At 41.9% G+C, this 24,540-nt stretch overlaps 1 protein-coding gene across 2 annotated transcripts in view; it reads left to right on the forward strand.

The window, feature by feature from the left end:
• The window catches only part of RGL1 (ral guanine nucleotide dissociation stimulator like 1), a 171,307-nt gene that overhangs the window by 73,881 nt on the left and 72,886 nt on the right, over window positions 1-24,540 (forward strand). For both annotated transcript variants that reach the window (XM_018060704.1, XM_013970370.2), the window contains exon 3: window positions 8,399-8,607. In XM_018060704.1, the coding sequence (XP_017916193.1) occupies window positions 8,399-8,607 (209 nt within the window). The remainder of the gene's footprint in view (window positions 1-8,398; window positions 8,608-24,540) is intronic.

The raw sequence follows: 24,540 nt of genomic DNA on the forward strand, positions 1-24,540 counted from the left end.
GGTCTGAAAGTGAGAGGAAGAAGTTGTGAATTTTGCAGGTTCACTCTGGACACAAAATCCTGTGTGACGATCTGTGATGTAATTTGGCACATGCTGGAGTGACTGTTTTAGTTCAAACCTCCCTCCCCGCTGTAACTCTAATTCCTTGAACTTCTCAAAACAGCATGTGATTTCTTTACTTTGCAAAGTCTTTGACCAAGACTTCGAAGCTTTAAGTTATTGCCTTAGGTCCCAAAGTAAATTGGCCTCAGAGATAAAAATAGAAGCCAGGTTAACTCGCAACCTCTTCATTAGCATTCTGAGCTTCAAGCAGCAAAGTAGCATGTAAAAGTGAAATTATTTTATTTGAAAAATGTAGTCAGCACACTCCCTTGAATCCACTTAATTTTTGAATCTGTGCTGAAGTGGGTTGCCATTTTCTTCTCCAGGGGCTCTTCCCAACTCGGAGATCGAATCCAAGTCTCCCACATTGCAGGCAAACGGTTTACCCTCTGAGCACCAGGGAAGCCCATCTGCCTCCTTAAAAACTCCCTTAAATCCTTAAAGGAAGACATCAGTGAGCGTTTGCGTCAGAGAATATCCAGTCTGTTATGGGTTAACACCGTGTGGAAGAGATTTATAGCCAGGAGGATGACCATTTTTTACGGGGATGGAAAACACAACTTCCTGTTTCCCCTCAGAGAGTTCCTGGACTCTATGGGGTGATCTAGGAAACCCCGAGGAGACAGGATGGCGGAAGGGGCTGAGATTTCTGTAGGATAAAACACTGGTCCTTGTCTGTTATTACAGCTCTCAGCGTTTTCCTGAGGATGCAGCATACTCATCGTAGAAATCTGACCACATTCTAACATGTGACCTCAAGTGAAGTCAGCTCTTGGGGATCTTATAATTTTGTTTGAGGGCATATTAATTTGTCAGTTGCATACTCCTCCACCTCTTCTCCCTTCACATTTCTGCTTTTTTCTTAGTTCAGAGGCATAATTTTCTGTCTTCTATGAGGTCAGCCTTGATTGGAGTGGTCACAGAAAGACAAAAATGTTCCACTGGTGTGAAGTCTCTCCTGCATTTACCATTGGCATAATCTGAGCGGGAGTCCTAGGTAGTGGTACACTGGTAAATCACCTCTTCAGACTCAGAGCCCCAGCTTGGAGCCAGTTTGCCAGTTTCCATGGTGTAGCTGTTTCCACCATGGCCAGATTCACAATACCAACATGATGTCATGGAACATGGGGCTGAGGAATGTGTACTATCGGCTCCTGCAAGCGGGACAGGCTAGCTCCAGCACGCTGCTGGCTAGACCTCGATAGGTTTGTGTAATTAGGTGGAAGGTGCATGTGTTGGCATATGTAAGTCTGGCAGTGGTGTTGCTTCCGGGTTATCTGCCCAGAAGTGCTACCACAGATCAGGTGAGTGTAAACTTGCCACATGTACTTCTTTTAGTCACAGACATCTTTGCTCTTCAGTTCAGTTCAGTCGCTCAGTCGTGTCCAACTCTTTGCAACTCCATGAATCACAGCATGCCAGGCCTCCCTGTTCATCACCAACTCCCAGAGTTCACTCAGAGTTACGTCCATCAAGTCAGTAATGCCATCCAGCCACCTTATCCTCTGTCATCCCCTTCTCCTCCTGCCCCCAATCCCTCCCAGCATCAAAGTCTTTTCCAATGAGTCAACTCTTCGCATGAGATGGCCAAAGTACTGGAGTTTCAGCTTTAGCATCAATCCTTCCAAAGAAATCCCAGGGCTGATCTCCTTCAGAATGGACTGGTTGGATCTCCTTGCAGTCCAAGGGACCCTCAAGAGTCTTCTCCAACACCACAGTTCAAAAGCATCAATTCTTCGGCACTCAGCTTTCTTCACAGTCCCACTCTCACATCCATACATGACCACAGGAAAAACCATAGCCTTGACTAGATGGACCTTAGTCGGCAAAGTAACATCTCTGCTTTTGAATATGCTATCTAGGTTGGTCATAACTTTTCTTCTTGGAACCCTCTTAATTTGGATGTCCTTCCAGAGGCCGTCCTCCATCCTCAATTCTGTTTGTTCTACACACTCTGCCTGGAGAGTGAAGCCGGTTTAATTGTTGTAACTCGTCATTGTTCAGTTGCTAAGTAGTGTGTAACTCTTTGCGACCCCACGGACTGCAGCACGGCAGCCTTCCCTGTCCTTTACCTTCTCTCAGAGCTTACTCAAACTCATGTCCATTGAGTCACTGATGGCATCCAACCGTCTTGTCCTCTGTTGTCCCCTTCTCCTCTTGCCTTCATTTTTTTTCAGTATCAGGGTCTTTTCTAATGAGTTAACTCTTTACATCAAGTGGCCAAGTATTGGAGCTTCAGCTTCAGCATCAATCCTTCCAATGAGTATTCAGGGTTGATTTCCTATAGGATTGACTAACTTGATCTTGCAGTTCAAGGGACTCTCAGGAGTCTTCTCCAGTACCACAATTTGAAAGCATCCATTCTTCGGTTCTCAACCTTCTTTATGGTCCAACTCTCACATCCATACATGACTACTGGAAAAACCATAGCTTTGACTGTACAGAGCTTTGTTGGCAAAGTGATGTCTCTGCTTTGGGTTTTTCATAGCTTTTCTTCCAAGGAGCAAGCATCTTTTAATTTTGTGGCTGTAGTCATCATAGCTCTTACATATTTCCGTCTTAGACCTCCTTACCCAGCTCTTGGATTCTGACTGCCTATTGGACTGTATACCATTGGAAAATCCCAACAATACTTCAGATTTTACGTTTCTTTGTTTTCTTTTTGGCCACGGCACACGGCATGCAGGATCTTAGTTCCCCAACCAGGGATCAAACCTATACCCCCCGTAGTGGAAGCACAGTGTGTTAACCACTGGTCCACCAGGAAATCCCCAAGTTTTACATTTCTAAAGTGGAATTCAGTGCCTCTACCCCACAGAAGACTGGCTTCCCCTTCTCGGTTTTCTTTCTTGGGGGTGGTATCCTTTTCTTTCCAGTCGCTTTCAGATGTTGCCTCTATGCAGTCCCTCTTGGTTCCTGTATGCTATTTACCTGTCTCCCCACCGTTTTACTTGCGTTGCATTGTAATGGTTTCTCTGTGTCCATTTTCTCCATCATGTTGAACATCCTGGGTGTTAGAACCGCATGCCGTTTGCCTTTGTATCTCTGCTGTCATGCACAGGGCCTGACACGTAGTACCATTTATTCAATGTGTGGCTGAATAAGTAGATGAATAAATGAGAGATCCATTCTGTACCCTTTGTGTGTATATGGCATAGAGTTGCCAGACTTAGGAACTAAAAAAGTACAGGGTGCCAGGTTAGTTTGGAAATTCAGATAAACAGCAAATAATTTTTTCAGTATGTTGTTGCTGTTGTTCAGTTGACAAGTTGTATGTCTGACTCTCTGCATAAGTAGGTGCTAAATACTGCAGGTAACATTTATGTTCACAAATTATTCAATTATTTATTATTTTTTTCTAAAAATTTAGCTGGGCATTCTGGCAACCCTAACCTAGCAAAAAATATGTCAGCTGACACCCAGAACAGAAGTTCACGCAACACAGAAGCTCACACTGAGCTTGCTATCACATGCCTTAGGGTTTTGTATGGACTGTGCCTTACATCTCTGAATGTCCTATGTGTAAATAGTTCACTTTACTCAGATGCACTGGGCTGCTCCATAACGCTGTGCTTTATGCCATTACATACACATAGTTTTCCTTTGCATGGCAAGGACATTTAATCTCTGTGTGTTTAGGCAATGTGGACAAATGATCAGAGTTTGTGAGTCATCTTATGATATTTCCTATGCTGTGGTGGTTACTTATTGTTTCTGGGTAGTGGTTTCAGGGCATTTGAATATGGGATACAGAACGGACCCTTGGTATTCTGAGATGCATGTACAGAGAGGAACATGCTATTAGAGTTCTGTAAAACCTTGGCTCTGGGTTTTAGATTTTCTTAGGGAGTTATGACTGGAAGAGTTCTCACTATTTACATTACTGCTCGTGCCAGGATGCCCGAGAACTGATGTACTAAAGATTAAGCATGGCTTGGAGAAAGACTTAATACTGTCTCCAGTCTAATGAGATTGTTTACTTAACACGTTCCCTGTTAAAGTATCAGATGACTAAAGGATTATTTTGATTGAAGGGATTTTTTTTTTTAAATTAAAAACACCCAAGTTGTGAACAGTTTATGTTTTAGAAGGCAAAAGCGTATATTTCTCAATGACTGGAAACACAGTTGAAATATGGCACGTTTCATCTCTCACATTCTTTCTCCTGTCCCCCTAATGTCAAAATTGGTAATTATAGAAATTCCATGGCTAGGACAGTTGGGCAGGGTTTTAGATATTTACCCCATAGGAATCAGGCATATTCTCTGAGGAAATGCTGAATTCTAATGGCAGACGGATTGGCCAAAAAACAATCATGAAACATTTTTGTGGCCTCAGTATCGTGATCTTGTCAGTAAAGCGATGGTCTCTGATTAAATCCAGATTGGGCTGTTTCCTGTTAGCGTGCTAACCCAGAGGGCAGGCTCAGCCCTCCGTGTCTTGCTCTCTAAGTCTGAGTTATTAAACACTTGTCTGCCAAGACTTTCCTCACTGCCTCTCCCCACTATTCTTTTAAACTAGAATTTGAAGATGTTGAGTTATCACAAACAAAAACAGACCCTAAAGTCTCTTAAAAGGGTCATGTCGCTATTAAACATTTTAGCTTTTCCAATCTACCCATAGGCGTAGGATATTTTTGTGTGTTTCACTTTTTATAACTTTATTTCAATTCCAGTAACCAGCAGATAATTACAAAATTTTTATTTCATAAAAATGTACTTTATTTGCTCTTGTGTGCATGCTCAGTTGTGTCTGACTATTAGCAAACTCGTGGACTGTAGCCTGCCAGGCTCCTCTGTCCCTGGAGTCTTCCAGGCAAGGAGACTGGAGTGGGTTGCCATTTCCTCCTCCAGGGGACCTTCCCGACCTTGAACTTGTGTCCTCTGCATTGGCAGGCGTATTTTTTTTACCACTGTGCCACTTGGGAAGCATGTACTTAATTTGAACACAGGCAAATTAAAACTCATCTTCAAAAATCTGGCTTTCCCAGAAGAGATATTAGTGTACTTAGCAAATGGTCAGAAAATAATATTAAGCAAGTGCTCTGACACTGACATGTATTGTTATTTTTTGTGAGAACAACTTTAGGCGTCAGAGTAATTCCTGTGCTTCATTTTATGCTATTGCCCTTGATGCTCATTTGTTGCAATTAGAGACTAACTCTTAAAATCTAAATATTCAAAGTATTCTATTAGCTGTTCTGTTAGCTTGGTCATGGTTCTTCCTAATGTACAGATGCAAACACTGAGGAGCAGAAACCATTAAAGGCATTTATGGGGATCAGGCATGTGTGTTGAGATTTTCTTCAGAGTAGAAGGAGTGAAAGGAAGCGACTGGGTTAATGAGTAACATGAACCCATTTCCAAGCAAGAGCATTGGCTTCCTGCCAAATCTGCTTTCTGGCAGGAAAAGGGACCCACTTCATCAGGGTCTTTGACAAGCATTTTTCTCTGTGTTTGAATTTTTGGCCACATCACTGCTTAGGGAAAAATTAGTTCTCTTAAACAGTTACTACTTTTAATAAGAAAAGATTTAGCTTTAAAGTGGTGTTTGCATTGTAAAATAGTATCATCAAATTACAAAATTTATTGATTAGGGAACCCTGACGTTGTCACAAAATAAGGAAGCTTGATTTAGAATTAGAGCTTGAATATCCGTAGAAACTGAAAAGCCATTCCTTTTATTGTTGTTGTTGTTAACATTTGCCCTTGAGGTATATTTTTTAACTTCTGCTTTTTAAGTGATAATTATCTTGATCAGATCTTTTGAGGTGACAAAGTAAAAAAAAAACACAAAATATCCCTACATTTTAGTGGTATTAAGAAAGAGATCAAAGGAATATAGATGTTTGAAGGTAAAAATTAATTTTATACTGTCTTGTTTGTTTTTTTTAAAAGTGCAAGTGGCAAATGTGAATTAAGTTTCAACTGCATCACAGTGACTTAATAAGCTAACATTTTCCAAAATATGTTCATCCCAATGTTTTGCAGGGTGATCTGAGACCAAAGGGAAATCCATTAGGAAATGTCAGATACCATATCCTTCTTTGGAGTTTCATAGCATGTTAGCACATTAAATACTATGTGTAAGAAATTCTATGGAAAAGAAATATATTGGGCTTTGTTTAACTCCATATTTCCCAAATTTGAATGCAGGATGTTTTGAAACTAGTGTTTTACAGCGCACATTTAGGCCAACACTGTACCAAGTAATTAAAAATGTAATTAGACATTGAAACCATGTATCTTCTTCATTGATTGTTTCTAGTTAAAATTAACTGAAGCTCTTGGAAGACAGATGAGTATTATCAGGCCTGTTCTCAAACTGCTTATAGAGTGATAATGAATAATTATAAGGCCATGATCTGAGTCCATTTGGTAGTTTTGCCTGAATCACAGCCCTTTCCTTTGTAAACTAAAAGTATCTTTCGAAAATTAAATAAAGAAATCAAGGCACCCCCCGCGTATGCCGGAGTCTTATGATTAATTCCTGCTGGCAGTTAGCCATGATGACATTAAGCTGTTCTAAGCCCTTTCTAAAAGTGATGGCCTTTACTTTGGTTTTGCGGAAAGCAATTCTTGCCTGCTAATTTCCTTCCAGTGGTTTAACTTTTGACAGGACAGGTGAAGAAATAGCAAACGTGTGACTTTGTAAGCACAATGTCCTCATTTAGAGATTTCAGTTCTCTCTTTTTTGCTCCCCTTTAATTGTCACGTGTCTGATTATTTCAATGTAGGAAAATCTGATCTAAAACAATTCACACTTAAAATTGAGAGACATTGCGTGGCGATTGTCTGCATCACTTAGAATGATTCTGTGCTTTAGAACAAGTTCCTTTCTATAGGTCATCTTCCCCTATGCCTATGAAGGGCAGGTTGAACTCTGAAAATTGCTTCACTATATAATTTGTTCGGCACAGATTTATTGTAGAATATGAGGCAGACTCGGATTTTTCTTCAGTTTATTTCTCTTCCCCATACTCAGTTTTAAAGCTTTACAGATTTTATTAGTAATCAGTTTTTATGTATTACAGTTTATGTCTCCAGGGGGCAATTATACGTACCAATACTATTCACAGTCACTTCATTCTCAGGTGGTAGCTACTTTTCACAGGGAAATATTTTCTCTTTGTTGTTGTTGTTCAGTCACCAACTGGTGTGCAACTTTTTGAGACCCCATGGACCGCGGCATGCTAGGCTTCCCTGTCCCTCACCATCTCCCAGAGTTTGCCCAAGTTCGTGTCCATTGAATCAGTGGTGCCATCCAACTGTCTCATCCTGTGTCACCCTCTTCTCTCTTAACCTCAATCTTTCCCAGCATCAGGGTATTTTCTAGTGAATCAGCTGTTCGCATCAAGTGGCCAAAATGTTGGAGCTTCAGCTTCAGCATCAGTCCTTCCAGTGAGCATTCAGGGTTGATTTCCTTTAGGATTGACTGGTTTGATCTCCTTGCAGTCCAAGGGACTCTCAAGAGTCTTCTCCAACACCATAGTTCAAAAGCATCGATTCTTCAGCACTCTGTCTTCTGTATGGTCCAGCTCTCACATCCTTACATGACTACTGTACTATAACATTGCTAGTCTCCAAAAGGCAGGAGTCATGCACCTACCTACCATTTCTATTCCTCATCCAAGATTAGCTGAGGCCTGCTTGGTAAAACGGCTGCTTAGCCAAGTTTGTTGATTAATGATGATATTGAATGTGTTTTGCCTTCCATGGACCAAAGAACATCACATAGTCAGATTTCCCTAGATGTCTGTGGAGAACATACTCCTCCCAAGGCTGATTTTTTTTTTTCCTCCAAACTATCAACATAATGTCATCTGGCTCACACAAATCTAAAAGTTTAATAAGCAGTTCTCCAGAGTCTGTAGGATCAGTGCCAGCACCCCATTGTAGGCACTGTCTTTGAGGATGAGTTAGAAAGCTTAACTGTGGAACAGCGTAAAGGGAATGATTGATAGCATTTACTCAACTTGATCCCGGAGTCATAGAAAACATTCTTGACAGAATATGCCAGCAACGTAGTTCTTGATAGGGAAGTGAGCAGAAGCAAATGTTGAGGTAATCCCTCTGCTTGTGGGATCACAAGCAGATGCCACCCCAGTACGCCGACCACCTTCCCACGCTCCTGCACTCAGTCAGGTGAGAGGCGTGAAGTCGGCCTTTCCTGACTGGTAGGGAAGTTAAATAAGAGCAGGGAAAGCATGACGGGCCACGCTTCATCCGGTTCAGTGTTTTCACTCTTACTTTAGGGAATCGTTTCTCCTGATCATAATCTTGAGTTTATTGTGCAGGTCGAAGGGGACCAGCTGCCTCCGGGACACACAGTCAGTCAGTATGAGACGTGTAAGATCAGGACCATAAAAGCTGGCACCTTAGAGAAGCTCGTGGAGAACCTGCTGACGGCTTTTGGGGACAATGACTTTACGTATATCAGCATCTTCCTGTCAACATACAGAGGCTTTGCCTCCACTAAAGAAGTGCTGGAGCTGCTGCTGGACAGGTAAGAATCTGAAGCGGTGGTGCGAGGTGACAGAAATGTCAGGCTGTTTGCAGTGTGAAGGCATGAAGTTCTTTTTCTTTTGAAAAAAATTTATTTTAATTGGAGGATAATTACTTTACAATATTGTGATGGCCTCTGCCATATATCAGCATGAATCGACCATAGGGAAATGTGTGCCCCCTCTCCTGAACCCGCCTCCCACCATGCTCCCCACCCCATCCCTCCAGGCTGTCACAGAGCACTGGCTTGGGGTGCCCTGCATCATACATCAGATTTCCACTGGCTATCTGTTTTACATATGGTAATATATGTGTTTCAGTGCTGTTCTCTTAAATAATCTCACCCTCTCCTTCTCCCATTGTGTCAAAAGTCCTCCCCAATTAGGTAGATAGCAGATATGAATATTTTAAAAATAGAAGTAATTCATGTGTATAGTGAAAAGTTCAAACAATAAAGAAAATTCTGAAAAAAAAGTAAAAAATAAAACATAAAAATTTCTGTTAACCTAAGTCCCTTTCCCAGGCCCATTCTTCCTAGGTAATAACTGTAAACTGTTCCTTTTGTATTAGTCTCAAGCTTTTCTGGGTGTATATAAATGTATGTTTATATATTTGTATTTATATATGATATTTATATATATTTATAGTATGAATAGAACCACAGTGCACAGTGTATTCTGCAGCTTTCTTTTTTTACTTATCTATATCTTGGAGATTTTTTTTTTTTACTCGGTAAAGTCTTTAACATATATAAAGAGTTTAGATCAGTGGCTGGGATATTGAAAGCTCAAGAAATATAAGTTATTGTTATTAAAGTCAGCACATGTAGGTAGATACTGTATTCTTTTTAGTGACTTTACGGTATTTATTGGATAGAATGTTCTGTGTATGTGCAAGTATTAACACTTGTCTGAGAATTCTATAGGATAATTTCACAGAAGAGTGACTGATGGGTCAAAATGTATAAGCATTTTAAAAATATATATTTATATTTATATTTATTTATTTGGCTGCACTGGGTCTTAGTAGGGGTTCCCTGGTGGTCAGATGGTAGAGAATCTGCCTATAATGCAAGAGACTCGGGTTTGATCCCTGGGTTGGGAAGATCCCCTGGAGAAAGGAATGGGAACCTACTCCAGTATTCTTGCTGGGAAATCCCATAGACAGAGGAGCCTTAGTAAGGCACTCCAGATCTTTCATCTTCATTGCACCATGCAAGATCTCTTTTAGCTGTAGCATGTGAGGTCTAGTTCCCTGACAGGGATTGAATCCAGGCCCCAAGCATTGGCAGCCTGGAGTCTTAGCCACTGGACCATCAGGGAAGTCCCCAGAATATATGAGCACTTTGAAAAGTGAACGATGTTGCTAGATTGCCCTGCAGAAAGTTGTGCCAACCACTCTCCTATCCACAGAGAATGAGGGTCCCTTTGCCTTCCCTGTACTCTGGCCAGCTGTGAGTAGTATTTCCATCTCCATCATTGAAACCATCTCTGCTGTCATCTGTCTGTTGAAAAGGAGCTCATTGTTTTTATATTTATGTTTCTTAACATTATGAGTGAGGTTTAGCATGTCTTGAAATACTTATTGGTCATTTGTGGGTTTTTTTGTGAACTTGTATTTTCATATCTTTTATTTTTATTCTAGATTATTGTTACCTAATTATTGATCATCTAATTATAACTCTTTGTCTAATAACAAAGTTAGGTTTCTTAAAATGTGTATGTGTATATATATGTGTATATATATATTCTTTTTTTGTCCAAGCTGCACAGCATGTGAGATCTTAGTTCCCCAACCAGGGACCATACCTGTGCCTCCAGCACTGGCAGCTTGGAGTCTTAACCACTGGACCACCAGGGAGGCCCCCACACTTTTTGCTTATATTTGTTGGAAATATATTTTTTTCTAATTTGTTCTTTGGTTTTAAAAGTTGTTTATAAATATTCTTTTTTATGAAGACATTAAAAATTCTTTTCATGCAGTCACTTATCAGTCTTAAGGCCTTTAATAATCTAATTCTGTTATGATGTGAATAAGATATTGACAACAGGGAGTTTTTCTCAAGGTATTTTCTTCCTAGATACATCTAGAGTGAAATCACTTGGACCAATGTATGTTCTTATGTTCACATTCAGGAAGCATCCACAGAATGTCTTAACTGGATCAGTGCATAATAAAGCCTAGACAGTCTAGCTTTGGACTTTGACATCAGTGGGAAGTTCTGTAGGTTTTTTACACAGCAGTAATTAAAATATTAAGCCTGGCGTATAAACCTGTGGGTTTAGTGAGTCATTTCTTTCATAGTCTCATAGTTGTTAGCCTCATACCTATCAATAGAACCTGAAGAATGATATGCATTTTCTTTCCTCTGTTCTGTATTTATGAAGAGGATGCAATATGCTGTTGGCAGGCAGTATGAGGAAATAGGTCAACACATCAAAAACTCGTACAAGTTTTCCTTGGAACTGGTAACCTCCTCTGCTTATGGGGTAACTCCGCTGATAATAGACCACAGATGTCTACCGTCCGTGAAGGGGAGTGCACATGAATTCCAGCTGCTCATCATGACTAGTGGACATACACACAGGAGCTAGAGTGCTTAGTCTATGGCTCATGTACACCCAGCTTTTGTGTGATGATTTTTAAAAATCTTCTATTTGTTTTCCTATTACAGTGGGTATACATTTTTGGATTGTTAAAATATTATGACAATTGTTACATAACAGAATCAACATGAATTGAAATTATATTTAATTCAAACTATCATTTAAGGTATAACTGAATGAAGAGTTAAGATATGTCTTGAACCATTTAGGTGGGCCAAGGCTTGACTTTGAATTTAATCTCATAGTCAGATCCTTTGATTCTGACATGAGCGGAATCAACACGTACTGAAATGTTTTTAAAATACCCCGTGCTCTGCAAAACACCATATGGACGAAGCAGAAATAGGAGACTTGGTAGTTCTCACCCTTGTGATGAATTTACTGTGAAGCTGCTGGTGTTTAACCTCTAAGGCCCCTCACTGGGAGTACACTCTACATAATTGATATTCACAATTTTATATTTTTTTTCTTAGAGAAAACCCCTCAAATAACAAAAGGTTGCCCTGCAAAACATGGATCCACCTTGACAACTTAATATTTTACCTCAAAAGGTAATTACACTTAGAAAACAGGTAGACAACTGCTTAAGATGGCATAAAAATGAAACTCTAACACGGGCTGGTGCACTGGGATGACCCAGAGGGATGGTACAGGGAGGGAGGTGGGAGGGGGGTTCAGGATTGGGAACACGTGTACACCCATGGCGGATTCATGTTGATATATGGCAAAACCAATACAGTATTGTAAAGTAAAAATAATAATAATAATTAAAAAAAAGAAGTTCAGAGAAATATATCCTACTTATTTTGCTTCCTCTGCAGACTTTGGATTTGTCCGTATATATACAAACTTCATGAATGTTTCTTCCTCACTCTATTTCCTACTCACTCATATCCTATGGCCAAATGTTAAAATCTCTGATTTTAACCAAAATGCAGATTCTGTGAAACATTGGGGTCTTAAATTGGTTGTTGGGGATTTTAATGTCTGTAATTTGGAGGTAAGCAACAAGTTACATAAATTTACCTTTTCTGAAGATAAGCTGGATAAACTGTTCTCTTAATAGTAAATTGTGGTCAACTTGTTTATGGGTCTCTGGTGTTCTGCTTTGTTTGTTTTTTTTTAAAATTATTTCTCTTGGATTCTTAATAGCAGATTACTTATCCTTTGTGAAATTAACACTGATAAGTTATTATAGGATGTGCTAATCCTAGCCAAGAAATTAAAAGATGCTTACTCCTTGGAAGAAAAGTACCAACCTAGATAGCAGGTACCAACCTAGATGCATCAACCTGTTGAAAAGCAGAGACATTACTTTGCCAACAAAGGTCCATCTAGTCAAGGCTATGGTTTTTCCTGTGTTCATGTATGGATGTGAGAGTTGGACTGTGAAGAAAGCTGAGCGCCAAAGAATTGATGCTTTTGAACTGTGGTGTTGGAGAAGACTCTTGAGAGTCCCTTGGACTGCAAGGAGATCCAACCAGTCCATTCTGAAGGAGATCAGCCCTGGGATTTCTTTGGAAGGAATGATGCTGAAGCTGAAACTCCACTACTTTGGCCACCTCATGCGAAGAGTTGACTCATTGGAAAAGACCCTGATGCTGGGAGGGATTGAGAGCAGGAGGAGAAGGGGATGACAGAGGATGAGATGGCTGGATGGCATCACTGACTCGATGGACGTGAGTCTGAGTGAACTCTGGGAGTTGGTGATGGACAGGGAGGCCTGGCGTGGTGCGATTCATGGGGTTGCAAAGAGTCGGACATGACTGAGCGACTGAACTGAACTGAATCCTAACCAGTCCAGAATGGATTGAAGGCAGATGCTGCAATATTTATTTCCTTCCAGAGAAAAGCGTATTTGAAACCAAACTTTGATTTTTCTTAAGACTTCCAATCATGTGGCTTGTATCATATGGAACTGTTTGTTTTGTGTGATTTAAAAATATTTGTGATAGTTTTTTTGTTTTGTTCTACTAGTATGAGCCTTTGTGATTGACCAGTGGAGAGTGGTTTTTAGTCATATATGGCTAATTCCTTGTGTGTGCCTTATTGCTTCCTTAGGGGTGATCAGCAGTTAATGAGAAATCCTGTTTTCTATGCTTCTCAGTGTGGCTAAGAGTTAATTCTAAGGCTCGTTGGCTTTCTTTTAACCTAAGAAAGTTTTTGAGTGTGATTTAGCTGTTTGTGTTTGGGCTCTGTGGTGCACATGGTAAAGATTCTTCTTTCAGTGCAGGAGACATGGGTTCAGTTCCTGGATTGGGAAGATCCCCTTGAGGAGGGCATGGCAACCCACTCCAGTATTCTTGCCTGGAGAATTCCATGGACAGAGGAGCCTGGTGGGCTACAGTCCATGGGCTCACAAAGAGTTGCACATGACTGAACGACTAACACGTTTACTTTCACTTCAACTTTAAACATATATTTCACTTAAAAATAAGTTTTCTTCCCACCATGCCATTTTAAAAAGTAAGTTAAATACTACTGAAAACACCCAACCTCAAATTTAGGGAGAAACCTACTTCAGCTAGTGATCCTCACTGAGAACCATGAAATGTCTATACAGACATCTAGATTTTTCTTGAAACAGCTGTAGCATTTGCTGCTTTTAGGTTCTTTCTTGGTCATTCTTTCTTCCCGTGATATCAGAAACGAGCTGACTGCTAAGGACCAGAGAAATGGGGTGAATTAGACCTCCAGAAACTTTTGCTAAGCCACTAATGGCACTTAGGTCACAATTTGAAAAGGATTGAGTAATAATCTGAATTGCCCCTTCATTTTGAGTGAATTCTCCCAGTCGGGGACTTCTGGAGGATAAAGGTTGAATGGCTTCAGCCTTTGAATGGCTATCCCATAAACACTATGCTTTTAAGACCAATCTGACTTGGGTTTGCTGGCTTAGGTCACCAGAGAGGAGACTAATTCAGTGGGTCTTTGAACTTATTTCTTCTTCCCATGTTTGATTGCCATGCATTTTCAGACTATCTTATCTAGATCATTGATCGTTACCTGCATGTATATAATGAGAAAATTGAGGCTCAGAAACTTTCAGTAAGAAGCAGAGCTGGAATAAAAACCTATCTCTTTCTGACTTGGACGCTCTTTCCAAGCATACCAGATCACCTTGTATGTCATCTGAAAATGTTAATGTCATATCTAAAGAAAGGGATGGTTTGGCTATCTAGCTCTTATCTTTTTCTCTATTATCTCAGTTGATTTTCCTTAGAAATTGCATTTCCTGAGGGATACTTCCTTCATACAGTTGTGAGCACCTCAGTTGAACATCCATGCTCCTTTTCATTCATCCACTGAAATGAGATTTATCAGGTGTTTTAATATCTACCATGTACTGTGCAAGGAGCTATGCATATAATGGTAGACAAACCAGTCATGACTCCTGTCTTCTTCATGCTTAATGGCTGAGAGTAACTTAAATAAGCATACACATAAATGTGTATAGTTAAATTAAAATTGATACTGTCCTTGGGAGGTAAGAGCTAGGTTCTATGACAGAGACAGTAAGAGAGGATGGAATGGGAGAGGAGGGTGTTATCAAAACAAAACTTGATGTTGGGCAGTGATATTATGTCGTTAGATAGGTCATGGGCTCTCAGGGTCCCTATTGATAGGGACCGTGTATCTGGAATATTTCTGTTCGATGTACTCAGCCAAACCCCCTGACCTGAATCTACTATTTCCCAAAGATAACTCTTCTTAGAGGGTAGGGATATAGCAAGTGCAGCGGCTCGGGAGGACTTATGCAAATATATCACTACTATGGGGATAGTAATCTGAAATCCACACTTTATGACTCATGGAGTAGTCACACCTTCCTATGTAAAAGCTGATGCACCAACAACCAGCAAGAATGGAGCTGCCCAACCAATGAAACCAGTTCCTCCACAGCAGAGAGAAAGCGATCAAATATAAGACTTGAAAACATTGCATTTATTTCCGTAGATTTCATCAGAAGTGCACATAGGTTTCCCTTTCATTTATTTTCATGCTATATGGTACCATTTACATGTGGAATCTAAAATGAACCTTTATGCAAAACATAAACATACTCAAGGACATAGAAATCAGACTGTGGTTGCCAAGGGAGAGGAGGAGGGATCCACTGGGAGTTTGGGGTTGGTAGATGCAAACTATTACATTTAGAATGGATAGACAGCAAGGTCCCACTCTATAGCACAGGGAACGATATCCAGTCTCCTGGGCTTAACCACAAAATAGAAAAGAATATTTTAAAAAATGTGTATATGTGTAAAACTGAGTCACTTTGCTATACAGCGGAGACTGGCACAACATTGTAAATCAACTATACTTCAGTTTAAAAAAAATAGACGATTTTCAGAGAAGGTTTAGGTTCACAGCAGAATTAAGTGGAAAGTACAAAGATTTCCCGTATGTGTTTTGCACCCATGCATGCCCCTACTATCAACATTCTTCATCGGAATAGTACGCTTACTACAATCACTGACATATTGTGTGTGCTTAGTTGTTCAGTTGTGTTCAACTCTTTGCAACACCATGGACTATAGCCCGCCAGGCTCCTCTGTCTATGAGGATTCTCCAGGGAAGAATACTGGACTGGGTTGCCATGCCCTCCTCCAAGGGATCTTCCCAACCCAGGGATTGAACCCAGGTCTCCCACACTGCAGGTGGATTCTTTGCCATCTGAGCCACAAGGGAAGCCCCACTGACACATTATTATCACCCACAGTCCATAGTTTACATTAGAATTCACTCCTGGTGTTGTACATTTTATGGGTTTGGACAAATGTATAATGATACGTATCCATCATCATGGTATCATACAGAATAGTTTTGCTGCCTTAAAGAATCCTCTGTAGTGTGTCTGTTCATCGTCCCCTCCCCCAATCCCTGTCAGTCACTGATCTTTTTACTGCCTCTGTATGTATGTGTATGTACTCAGTTCAGTTCAGTTCAGTTGCTCAGTCGTGTCCGACTCTTTGTGACCCCATGAATTGCAGCACGCCAGGCCTCCCTGTCCATCACCAGCTCCCAGAGTTCACTCAGACTCACGTCCATCAAGTCAGTGATGCCATCCAGCCATCTCATCCTCTGTCATCCCCTTCTCCTCCTGCCCCCAATCTCTCTCAGCATCAGTCTTTTCCAATGAGTCAACTCTTCCCATGAGGTGGCCAAAGTACTGGAGTTTCAGCTTTAGCATCATTCCTTCCAAAGAACACCCAGGGCTGATCTCCTTCAGAATGGACTGGTTGGATCTCCTTGCAGTCCAAGGGACTCACAAGAGTCTTCTCCAACACCACGGTTCAAAAGCATCAATTCTTCAGTAGTCAGCCTTCTTCACAGTCCAACTCTCACATCCATACATGACTACTGGAAAAACCATAGCCTTGACTAGACGGACCTGTTCTTTTCCTCTATTTCATGCAAAGATGGGCTCGATAAAGGACAGAAATGTATGTGCTCAGTCGTGGCCAACTCTTTGCGACCCCATGGATGGTCCCTGCGACCCCAGGCTCTTCTGTCCATAGAAATTTCCAGGCAAGAATACTGGAGCGAGTGGCCCTTTCCTTCTCCAGGGGCTCTTCCTGACCCGGGGGTCAAACCTGCATCTCTTATATATCCTGCATTGGCAGGCACGTTCTTCACCACTAGTGCCACCTGGAGTTTTTGCTTTTTTCAGAATGTTGTATTGTTGGAGTCATACAGTGTGTAGCCTTTTCAGATTTGCTTCTTTCACTTAGTAACACACAATTAAGGGTCCTTTTATGTTTTTTCATATCTTGATAGCTCATTTCTTTTTAGTGCTGAATAACATTCTGCTATCTGATTGGACCTATAATTTAATTACCCACTCTGTGATGCTGGGAAAAATTGAAGGCAGGAAGAGAAGGGAGCAACAGAGAATGACATGACTGGATGACGTTGTCAACCCAATGGACCTGAATTTGAGCAAACTCTGGGAGATAGTGAAGGACAGGGAAGCCTAGCTTGCTGCAGTCCATGCGGTCGCAAAGAGTTGGACATGACTGAGTGAGTGAACAATAGCAACGCTTATGAAGAACATCTTGGTTGCATCTGAGTTTTGGCAATTATGAGTAAAGGTGCTATAAATGTCCATGGGCAGGTTTTTGTGAAGACATAGGCTTTCAGCTCCTTCCCTCTACCAGGGAGCAAGAATTTTGGATCATAGGGGAAAAGTATATTTAGCTTTGTAAGAAACTGTTAAACTGTTTTCCAGAGTTTCTACACCATTTTGTATTCTCATGAGCAGTGAATGAGAATCCCTGTTGCTCCACATCCTTGAAAGCATTCGGTGTTGTCAGTGTTTTGGATTTTGGCCATTGTAATAGGTGTGTAATGGTATCTCATTGCAGTTTTAATTTGTAGTTCCCTATTGGCAAATGATAGTGAACATTTTTTCATATTTGGACTTGTCATCTGTGTATCTTCTTTGGTAAGGTGTCTTTTCAGGTCTTTTGCCCATTTTAAAAATTCTGTTGTTTTCTTATTGTTGAATTTTAAGAGTTCTTTGTGTATTTTGAATAACAGTACTTTATCAGATGGGGCTTTTGCAAATATTTTCTTTTAAGTCTGTGGTTTGTCTTCTCATTCTCTTGATACCGTCTTTTGCAGAGCAGAGGTTTTTAATTTTAATGAAGTCTAGTTATCAAATCTTTTTCATGATTTGTGACTTTGGTCTCATATCTGAAAGATCATTATCATACCCCAGGTCATCTAGGTTTTCTCATATTTTTTTTTCCTAGAAGTTTAATAGTTTTATGTTTTACATTTAGGTCTATGATCTATTTTGAGTTAATTTTTTTGACATGTGCAAGGTGTTTGTCTAGATTCATTGTTTTCCACATCAGTGGCTAGTTGATCCATCACCCATCATTTTCTGAAAAGACTACGCTTGCTCCACTGTATTGCCTTAGCTCCTTTGTCAAAGACCAATTGACTGTATTTGTGCAGGTCTATTTCTGAACTTGTTATTCAGTTGGTCTATTTGTCCATGTTTTCATTAATACCCCACTGTCTTGATTACGGTAGTATTATAGCAAGTCTTGAAGTCAGATAGCAGCAGCCCTCTGACTTTGCTCTTCTCCAGTACTGAGTTGGCTATTCTGTAGTTCTTTTGTATCTCCATATAAACTTTAGAATCAGTTTGTCAAAATCCACAAAATAACTTGCTGGGACTTTGATTGTGATTGCATTGAACCCACAAATTGAGTTGGGAAGAACCGTCTTGACAATATTGAGTCTTCCTATGAACATGGAATCTCTCTCCCATTATGTAGTAGTTCTTTGATATCTTTCATCAGAGTTTCATAGTTTTCCTTATATAGACCATGTATGGAGAAAGCAATGGCACCCCACTCCAGTAGTCTTGCCTGGAAAATTCCATGGACGGAGGAGCCTGGTAGGCTGCAGTCCATTGAGGTTGCAAAGAGTCAGACACGACTGAGCGACTTCACTTCCACTTTTCACTTTCATGCATTGGAGAAGGCAGTGGCAACCCACTCCAGTGTTCTTGCCTGGAGAATCCCAGGGACGGGGGAGCCTGGTGGGCTGCCATCTATGGGGTCGCACAGAGTCAGACACGACTGAAGTTAGCAGCAGCAGCAGACCATGTATATGTATTTTGAATTTATACCTAATATTTTAATTTTGTGGGAGTACTGATGTAAAAGGAGTATGTTTTTAATCTCAAATTTCACTTGTTTATTACGGGCGTATAGGAAAGTGACTGACTTTTAAAAAGATTGATTGATTGATTTTATTTATGACTATGCCGGACCTTTGTTGCTTGCTCGGGCTCTCTCTGGTTGTGGTGAGTAGGGGCTTCTCTTCGTTGCAGTGCGTGGGCTTCTCATTGAAGTGGCTTCTCTTGTTGCGGAGTACAGGCGCTAGGCACACGGACTGAGCCACAGCCTGGCACTGAGTTGTTAATAACGTATTAATTCATTGTAAACCTAAGGAAACTCCTGACTTGTAAACAGATTCTGTGGTTGTCAGGGTGCTGCCTACTCCTTGCCCCCAGTCCTAACCTGTTTCTTTGGGCAAACTTCCAACCTTCCTTGTAGGTGTGGCGGCTGTAGCATGCTAACAAGACAGATCTGCAGCTGATGGTTTAGAACTGTTACCAAACACAGGTGGAAGGAGGAGGCACTGAGGAGCCACTGGGTTCTCTGGGGGCAGCGAACGGGCCAGAGAAGAGAAATGGGTGGCCAGGCCTTGGAATGGAAAAACCCCCAGAAACCTGACAGCAAGGGCGCGACAGCCATCAGACTTGAGATGCAACTTGATGTGTGAATGAGAATCAAGTTCTAGCAAGAGACACGTTTTCATTTTCTTCCCCTGGCTGAGTAGGGATTATAAAGTTTTTGATTTTTTTTTTTTTCTTGGTCTCCCATTCAGACAATTGTGGGTCAGGGCTGGGGGTGAAGATATTATTGTCAAGGAGAATTTTTGCAGGGTTTCATAACTGTCAAGTGGATCAGAAATACTAAGTTCTTTGCGCTGTTAATGTTGCCTTAACTCTCAGGGCCTAACATGAAGATACGGTGGTGAATCGAAGGGCAAGGAAGGTGGAGGGCCCTTCACAGCAAAGGCCCGGAGGGGAGGACTGAGGCTCTTTCTGGGTCTTCTGGCTTTTTCTAATCACAGGGAAACTTTGCCTCAAGAACCGGACCTCGTGTGTGAATGCACACTGCCTGGTTCCCTGTCCAGCGCCACTGGCCTCTTCTAAGAACAAGGAGTTTTTACCTTGTTGTTTCTGACCTTTGTCTTCTTCTTGAATAACTGGCTCCATGATGGTAACAAGACCCTTCCAAGGTAGGCTTGGTGGCCGTGACCCAGTAGTCGGGCCACGCTTGAGTGGAGAGGTGCCCACCGTGGCGGATATTATTCAGGGTGATTAGAAACACCACCCCCCCCCCACCAGCTGCCCTGTGAGGCACAGTCCACAGCCCTCACCGAGGCCTCACTTGGTGTTCCCGACATCTGCAGGCTATTTCTCCATGTCATTATCCTGACTCAAGGTCAGCTTCTGAACATTTTCCTCATACCTGACCCGTGTTCTTGTGGGTCAGTTAAAGAAAAAAATGCCTCAGATGTTCCCAGGCTGGGCTTGATGAGAAAAGCAAAGGCCCCCAGAGGTCCCTGAATCAGTGGCTTCCTGTGCGGTCTCCCCTGCCCCGACTTCCTCCTCTCTGCTCTCTCATCATCCCCAGTAAGTGGCTTCTGCCCTCTCCTGCCCTCCCCTCCCACTCTTTTCTTCGTGGTAGTCGAGGGCATGATTTAATTCCCTTAGCCACTGTTTAGTGAGTGTCCTCCAAGTCAGGGCAGGTACCAGTAAGTGAGATGAAAGGTGAAATCAAATCCCTGACCGTGGCCGGTTTGGCCCTCGGGGGCTGCCCCCGCCGCCTCCACGCTCGCCTCCTTCTCTGTCTCTGCTTCATCTCTTCTGCTCCTGCCTCACTGGCCTTCTGCACGTTTCTCAAGCACGTTGTCCTGCCATTGCCCCAGGGCATTTGCATAGCCTCTCTGCTCCTCTTGGAAGGCTTCATTCCTGGAGGTCTCGGTGGCCTGCTCCCTGACTCTTGAAAGATTTTAGTTTATTGTCACGTTCGCATGGGGCCCGCCCTGGACTCTAGGAAGCTGCCACCTCAGGCTCTCCAGTCCTGTCTGAGCACCTTTAGCTGATTTTTTTTCTCTCCATTGCACTTTTCACCATCTGACTATTTTATATTCATTAATGACTAGTTTATTGTTTATCTCCCCCCCACCACTATGAAAACAGGAGCTGGGATTAGTTCACTGCTGTATCCTCAATGCCCAGAATAGTACCCAAACATAAACTTTAATAAATAATGAGGACTAAATGAGTGAAAGAAAAAGAATGATTAAATGAAAAATCCAAGAATTTATCACTCAGTGGAGGGACACATAAAAGAAATAAACAAAATAACTGTGGTTTGTGTGATAGGGTGGTGGCTCAGAGGCTGGGCTCTAGGGCCTGACTGTCAAGGTTCAAGTCCTTGCTTTACTGATTAGCTGTGTCTTCAAGGGCAAATGGCTTAAGCTCTCTGGGCCTTATTTTCTCATTCATTAAATTGGAAGAAGAAGAATTCTACCATATAGGATTATGTGCTTAGTCGCTCAGTCGTGTCCGACTCTTTGTGACCCCATGGACTCTAGCCTGCCAGGCTCCTCTGTCCATGGAGATTCTCCAAGCCAGAACACTGGAGTGGGTTGCCATGCCCTCCTCCAGGGGATCTTCCCAACCCAAGGCCTGAACCCATGTCTCCCGCATTGCAGGTGGATTCTTTACTGTCTGAGCCACCAGGGAAGCCCCATATAGGATAAGTGTGAAATAATCCATCCATCCAAATGAAACAATGCATGTAATGTGCTTAGCACAGTGCCTGGCCTGTAGTGAGCTCTCAGTAACTATTAACTGCTGAAATCAAGGGATCACTTGCCATAATCAAGTGGAGCCTGAAATGTTCTTCAGGATTATCCCCATCCTGGTCTGATGTTGCTGAAACTCTTCTGTCAGGGAGTAGAGGTTAGAAAGCTGCCCCCCGTCCCCCCACCAGAAGGGCTGTCCCGGGGTTAACTTTATCTTAAGATTTCTCTGAACCACAGGTGTCCCTGGTCCTCCTTTCAAACACATATTAAACATTTTTTTCTGCCCAGATAAGCTGCAAACAATAATCCATTCTCCTTGGAAATAACTGTTTCCTGTTTAAATATTAGCAACCAGTTAAGCATGAGTTTTTTTTTTTTCTTTTTCTAGTCATTTCTAGGTAACAGTAAATAATTTATATTTAGAAGACATTCACAATTCTTTCTTTTGCCTTGTGACTATAGAGAAAACCATGTCAGAAGTTATCCTGATAATTTGTATTTTAATCTAAGTTTTTTGAAATACCATTTAAAGATGGGCAGTTTCTCAATGGTAAGCCTTCTTAAGAGGTTGGAGCTTTGATCTTAAATCCTAGGGAGGTTTTGCAGAAATTGGAGGTGACATTGTTGACAGGTTTGTCTGTAGCTACTCATTAATTAAACACACACACACACACACACACACACACACACACACTTTATTTACTCCCCTGGAGTAAATGAATTGAACTTGACTTAGGATTTTGATGGGAAGCTATGAGAGGATCCAGGAAACATCAAAGAAATACTCTTAATCTCATAAAATTAACTCTTAACTCTCAAATGACTTAGCTTGAATGTTAAAAAGATCTTATTTCCAGTGCTGGTCTAGTTTCTTTTCTGTAAGATTTAATTCTCCTTAATGATAAGAAAAGTACAGGGGGAAAATAATTATCCCCTCCCCAGTCCTTTAAATTCCAGTGGGTTGTAGGCTTTTAAATTTTATCTGGCTTCTAAAGATCTCCTCTGTAAAACTATATATACATTATTTTGCATTTTATACTGTTTGTGCCTTCAAGATATCAGCTTTAAGATCTTATTTACTTCCTTTGCACTTTAATTTTAGATTTTTTGGTAATGATCCCAGCTATGCTAAAGCTTTTTTATCTTCTTAGATTGTTAGAAATGAAGGCACAGACAGGGAAGACATGGATATAAGTAAAAAGTCACATGATGCCTTCATAGAGACAAATTTGAACCTAGTTGGTTGTTAGGAAGTTCATTTCCATGTCTGCTTAGGGAACCTTGCTAGAAATAGTCATCAACATTCCTATTGGTGCTAGGCACTGTTGTAAGTTCTAAAGAGACAGAAGTCCTGCTCTCATGGGGTTTATGTTCTAATGGACAGTTAACATAATAACTGTATTAATTGTACAGTATGCTGGAAGGTATTAAAGGCTGTGGGAGAGAATAAAGCAGTGGTGTTAGTGTTTCTTGTTCATAGGATGGTCAGGGAAGGCCTCACTGGTAAAGTGACGTTGGAGTAAAGGCCTGCAGGGGCCCAGGGAGTGCGCCATTGGAGTGGGCCTGGGAAGTAGCTGACAGCACGTGCAGAGATTCTGAGGCAAGAGGATGCCTGATGTGGGGAGGAGCCAGTGAGGTCGAAGGGGACTGAGTGAGTGCAGGGAATGTGGTCAGAGATACCAAGTGGCAGGTCACTTAGGGCCTTGGGAGACAGGTAAGACGTGGGCCTTTTCTCAGGGTGGGGAAGAGTGGAAGCCAGGGGAGGGTTTTGAGCCGAGCAGTGGCATGAGCAACATCACTTGGCAGAGGCCAGGAGAGGAGTTAAGTGGTTGTTGCGTTGATCTCAGCCAAAGATGGCGGCAGTGTGAGCCAGAGTGGAAGTGATGGGACGTGCTAGGATTCAGGATATGTTATAACGGCGGAACTGAAAGGATTTCCTGGAAGGTTGGGCAGAGAAGAGTTAGGGATGCTGCAGCTTTTGAGCCCGAGTACCTGGACCATGTGTCAACCCATGCGAGGCTTGTTATTGATGGTTCTCACTGGTCTCCGAGTTTTTACCAACCAATCGTGCTGGTCCCGATTATGAGCCTCTAGATTCTCTGCTGGCGGGGAGGAGTATCTGAGTGGCCTTCTGAGCAGATGGTTCACTAAAGAAAGAGGACTTCGCTCCCTCACCATTGTCACTTGCTTAGTCCATGACACCATCTGACTGCACCTGTGGCTTCATCTGGGAACAGAACTGTGATGGGTGTTCGTGTTATCCCAACCACCCTTTCAGTTCTGGGTCTGCAAACTGGAGAGAAAGAGCAGCTGAATATGAGACGCTTAAATAAAGACATGGCATAGGAAGGTCAGGGGATTTTTAATATAAACATCATTTCTGGAAAGAATATCAGGAGCTAGAGAATGTGTATCTTTCCCTTGTAAAGTCCTTTCTCCCCTTTTATTTCTATCTCTCAGAGCTTCTAGTTGGTGCAGTGTTTCCAGGATAACCAGAAAGAGAATTAACGAAGGAACACAGAATGTGACGAAAACAAAATCCCCCATTTAGTCACTGGGGGCTGGCGGGCAAGAGTTGATGGCTCACTCTGGTCAGAGGGGTGGCGTGGCACAGTGGGCCCCCCCCCCATTTCACTGCACGCGTCTCATCTTTCCTACTTAAATAAACCAGAGTCTCTTGTGAGGGAACATGAGGACAGGGTTCACTATGATGGTGGCCAAAGAGAGAGAGCCAAGAAATCCTGCTCTGTTTATTTACTAGAAACCTTCCCCAGCCCTGCCTTGCTCACGGGGGGCCTGCATTAGTCTTAATGTGCCTGGTTCTTATCTCTGGGAAAGCAAGGGGTAGCCCTGGAAGCCTCTAAATAGCAGGTGCAGAATGAAGAGGAACAGGGAGGGTGGAGGCCAGTGGAAAATATCTT

This window comes from Capra hircus, chromosome 16 (assembly GCF_001704415.2).
Source record: "Capra hircus breed San Clemente chromosome 16, ASM170441v1, whole genome shotgun sequence".
Lineage (NCBI taxonomy): Eukaryota > Metazoa > Chordata > Mammalia > Artiodactyla > Bovidae > Capra > Capra hircus.